Below are 4,104 nucleotides of genomic sequence, written 5' to 3'. Positions count from 1 at the left end.
CTGGTCAGAGTATGGTTTATCTTATAGTAGACCCGATTAGACCTGGTCTGAACTCGATACCATACCCGAAAATCAGGTTCAAGTCTGGTTTCACCTGGGTCCGAACCAAACCGGACCGTAATTACAGTGGAGAGGATTGCATTACTCATCAGAAAACATATTTTAAATTGTTGGATCAGTTGCATATTGCCAAAGCAGATTCTACAAAACATAAAAAAAAAAAAATCAAAGGCTCACAATTCAGCAAAATTTCACAACTGAAAAGATCATACTTTTCCTTTCCAAAAAAGAAAAAGAAATCATACTTTTACATATTTCTTGCATTACCAAACAGAGCCTTTTAAGTGTACGTTTCTGGCAAGCGTAGTGAATGCCATTTATTTGAGGTGGTAAATCACCCAAGAATTGGAAGCCAGAGCAATTATTTGTCCTGGAGCAATGATATATCTGTGAGCATGTATATACAGAGAGACGTCCCTTTCCTAAAAAAGGTAAAGAAGGTGACAGCAAGGGGTGGCCCTGATGATAAGGTTTTGTTACCATCAAAATGGACAAGGGTGTCTGGGACAAGGCACTGCACCTTGGGCCTTGGGCCTTGGGCCTTGAGCCTGACCCCCTACTTCATTTTCCCACCCCTAATTTAATTAGGCCCTTAATTAAACCTTTCCCAATGAAAATGATGTGACCCATTTAGTTTTGCCTCCCCACCCACTTGCAAGATACAGTCCAGCACAATCAAGCGAGCTAAACGGGTCCATATGAACCAATGTTGTCAGTATCGGTATCGACCCTGAATCGTTAGGTCACTGAGTCAGCTGTATCGGGACAATACCGATACTCAATTGAATCGTTGGGCTCAAAAATAATAATAAAATATTATGTGTGACTTGTGTTAAAACTATTAAAATAATATTAAAAGGTTTTTTAGTTTTTTTTTTATATTTATTAAAAAATAGCATATTCAAGACGACAACGCATCCAATTTTTGCCATCGATACTGATAACATTGATATAAACTCGCTTGTTGTGCATGCTCAAGACCGAGCTAGCTCGTTGTGCATCCACTCGCAATATACAGTCAAGCACAATCGTTGAGCTAAACAAGTCCGGGCTTGAGCTTAAACGGGTCGAGCATAGATGAGCTGCCCCCAATAAAACTCGCTCGGCCTCAACTAGGAATGCACAACGAGCTAGCTCGGGCTCGACCCGTTTAAGCTCAACTAAAAAAAATAAATGAGCCGAGCTCGGTACACATAAACAAGTCGAGCATGAATAGGCAGTCCAGCTTGATTAAGCTAGGCTCATATAGTTATAAAAAATTTATATTTATATATGTATGTATTTTGTTCATAAGTTATTGGTCACCTTTGGAAGTGCATGGGTTCAAAACTCATTATTTTTTATCTTTTCAAAAAAATATTTTACACAAGTTCTAAAAAGTTTGAAAACATTTTTAAAAATAAAGGTTTTCAGCTCGAATAGTGTTCGAACCGATCTCGAGACATGATTGTTCAAGCTCGGCTTGAACTCAAGAGCTTGAACAACCAATTTTTCTTCACAAGCCGAGCTTGGACCAAGTCATGCTAAGCTCGGCTCTAGCTCGACTCGTGTGCATCCCTAATCAAGCCCCCTACAATTATGGTCACAAAATATCATGGATATTTTGAAAATATCACGATTTTATATTTAAAAGTCCAGCATAGTATTGATCAAAGACAGACCACTTTGAAAAAAAGATCATGTTTTTTATCAAGATACGGCTGGATTCAGTTTTGGCCATTTGGAAACAGGGGATTGAATTGACAAGAATTCACTTCGAATACAATGTTGTGAAAAATCAAATTGATTTGGCTTGAATACGCCAATTTGAATAAAAATCGGCCATTTTTAGATTCGATACAGGGATCGATGCAGATCCATCTTATAAAATCGATCAATCCATGCTCGATTCAACTGAATCTGATTTTATTTTTATGAAATTTTATGTTTTTTTAAATTAAAAAAAAAAAACTTGTTTTCATTGATCGATTCAAACCGATTCGATTCAGACACACACGAGCAACATTGATTCTAAGGGGAAAATGGACAAGAAAATTGCGTTTTATATGTTTTTATATTTTTACGTGCTTTCGTTGCTTTTAATTTTTTATGTTTTCGATATTTTCTGAGATTATGTGAGAAAAAGGAATTTCTAATTTATCGGGAAATTTTACCGTTCCTGATGGCAACATTTTTATTATGACGTTTTAGAGGACTTGGGATACTCAGCAGTTATGCGAAGATGACAAAACTGCCCCACCTGAACGCCTCTGGCCCGCCACTTGGCCCCTGCCTTATGGTGGGGCCCGCAGATTAATGCATGTTTCGCCACGTGTCTGATCACTCCACGTGGAGGAGGGCCCGCCGATGGATATGAACAGACGGCGTGGGCCCGGCTCTGGGGAGGGGAGGGATGAATCGAGATCCGACGTGGCGGGTCTTCCGATTTTCTCTCTCTTCCGTTGTTTTGTCGGTAGCGGGGAGGGCCGGTGACGTGGCAGGATTAATTGAAATGAACGCGAAATGAAATGCAAATGAGTTTGTGGGGGCGAGGAGACTGCGTTTGTATAAATGGGGGGGGGGGCGAGGGAAGGGGTGGAATCGTGGTGATTTTTGGGGAGGGATGGCCGGAATCCGACAGACTCTGCCGGCGGGAAATTGAGTCCTACGGCTGTACAGAAATATGCTGAGGGCCTCCGGAATGAGCCTGGGAATGGGTCGGAAGATAAGTTCAGGTCGTTGTGAGATGCTGATCGGAAACTTTGGCTATCCGGCGCCCGCCGGCGGCGGAGGGGCCGACCTCGCGGAGGATGAGATTTGGTCAACAATTGATGATGTTGCATCCGTCAAGGAGGAAACCAAGCGGTCGATTCCGGCCTCCGCCGGCGGCCGGAACCGTCGGTGGCAGCTGGCCTCCTCCGACGGCAACAGCCAAATCGGCGGGCTGTCGATTGCATTCAACGATTCATCCGGCGGAGGAAACGCGGCGGCGGCGGCGAGGATCATAAAGCAATTCCGTCCGGCGGACGATCCTCCTGCCGGCGCCGTCCGGCACTCGGCGCCTGTCAACGTGCCGGACTGGTCGAAGATCCTGAGAGAGTCGTCGGTGGATTCCTCGCCGGAGTGCGACGTGGCGTGCCCCGCGGTGGACGAGGAGCGGGAGTGGGTCCCACCGCATGAGTACCTGGCCCGCGAGAGTGCGAGGGGCCGGAACACGGCAACATCGGTCTTCGAGGGGGTCGGCCGCACGCTCAAGGGCCGGGACATGAGCCGGGTCCGGAATGCGGTCTGGCGCCAGACCGGGTTCTTCGGCTGACCGGTACCCGTCGTTGACTGTTCGACCTGAGGTTTTTCCGGTGAGTTTTGGGACAATTGTTTAGCGAAATTTTGCTGTGATGTGGCGACCATGCTTCCGCCATTGAGCCGTAGTACTCTCAAAATTGGTGCCATTCGACGGGGAGTAAGATTCCGGCCGGTTGTGCATAATTCCGGTTGCCACTTTTGTGTGTAAAGAAAAGAAAAGAAAAGTAAAAAAAAAAAGCAAAAAAAAAAAAAAAAAAAAGAAGGTGGGGCCCGCCACTATTGGAGAACATGGTACATATTTGCCCGTTTTTATAGCTTGGAGGAGTTATGTATTTACCACTATGCTATATGCTTTGAAGGAGTTTTTGGCTTTACTTCTAAACTTTTGTGCCAGAGCAATCATGACCCTCAATTCTAATTTTGACAAAAGATATGCCTTTCTTTATAAATGAAAGAGGGGACCAGCCATTTTTACTACTTAAAATGGGAATGTGGTGAATGGAGGTATATTTCGTAAATCCAGCACTGTTGTTGGAACTTGTGGACACCATACCTTTCAAAAAGAGAAGGAAAGAGAAAGAGTCCATCTTAGATATTAGGGTTCACTTAGGGGTGGGCTACCGACCGGCCGGCTCCGTCAAAGTCCGGTCTGTGCCCAACAGCCCGGTTATGGACTGCCCGTTGGGAAAACCCTGGCCCATGGCCAGCCTGTTAGGCCCGTGCGCCTTGGCAGGGCTGGGCCTATATAACATATATTTATCT

At 44.9% G+C, this 4,104-nt stretch overlaps 1 protein-coding gene across 1 annotated transcript; it reads left to right on the top strand.

Annotated features, from left to right (window-relative positions):
* The first annotated feature begins 2,722 nt into the window (after positions 1-2,722).
* On the top strand, positions 2,723-3,355 carry LOC149844596 (protein S40-6-like). Its single transcript, XM_089985555.1, has one exon. It carries the CDS (start codon positions 2,723-2,725, stop codon positions 3,353-3,355), a length of 633 nt encoding a protein of 210 aa, XP_089841681.1.
* Positions 3,356-4,104: the final 749 nt, after the last annotated feature.

Source organism: Nuphar pumila, chromosome 2 (assembly GCF_984573655.1).
Source record: "Nuphar pumila chromosome 2, dmNupPumi1.hap1.1, whole genome shotgun sequence".
Taxonomy (NCBI): domain Eukaryota; kingdom Viridiplantae; phylum Streptophyta; class Magnoliopsida; order Nymphaeales; family Nymphaeaceae; genus Nuphar; species Nuphar pumila.
The sequence above is the reverse complement of the archived record's forward strand: the minus strand, read 5'-3'. Positions and strand labels throughout refer to the sequence as shown.

Excerpts from the sequence above, each read along its gene's own strand:
- LOC149844596 (XM_089985555.1), top strand. The coding sequence starts at position 2,723 with ATGCTGAGGGCCTCCGGAATGAGCCTGGGAATGGGTCGGAAGATAAGT.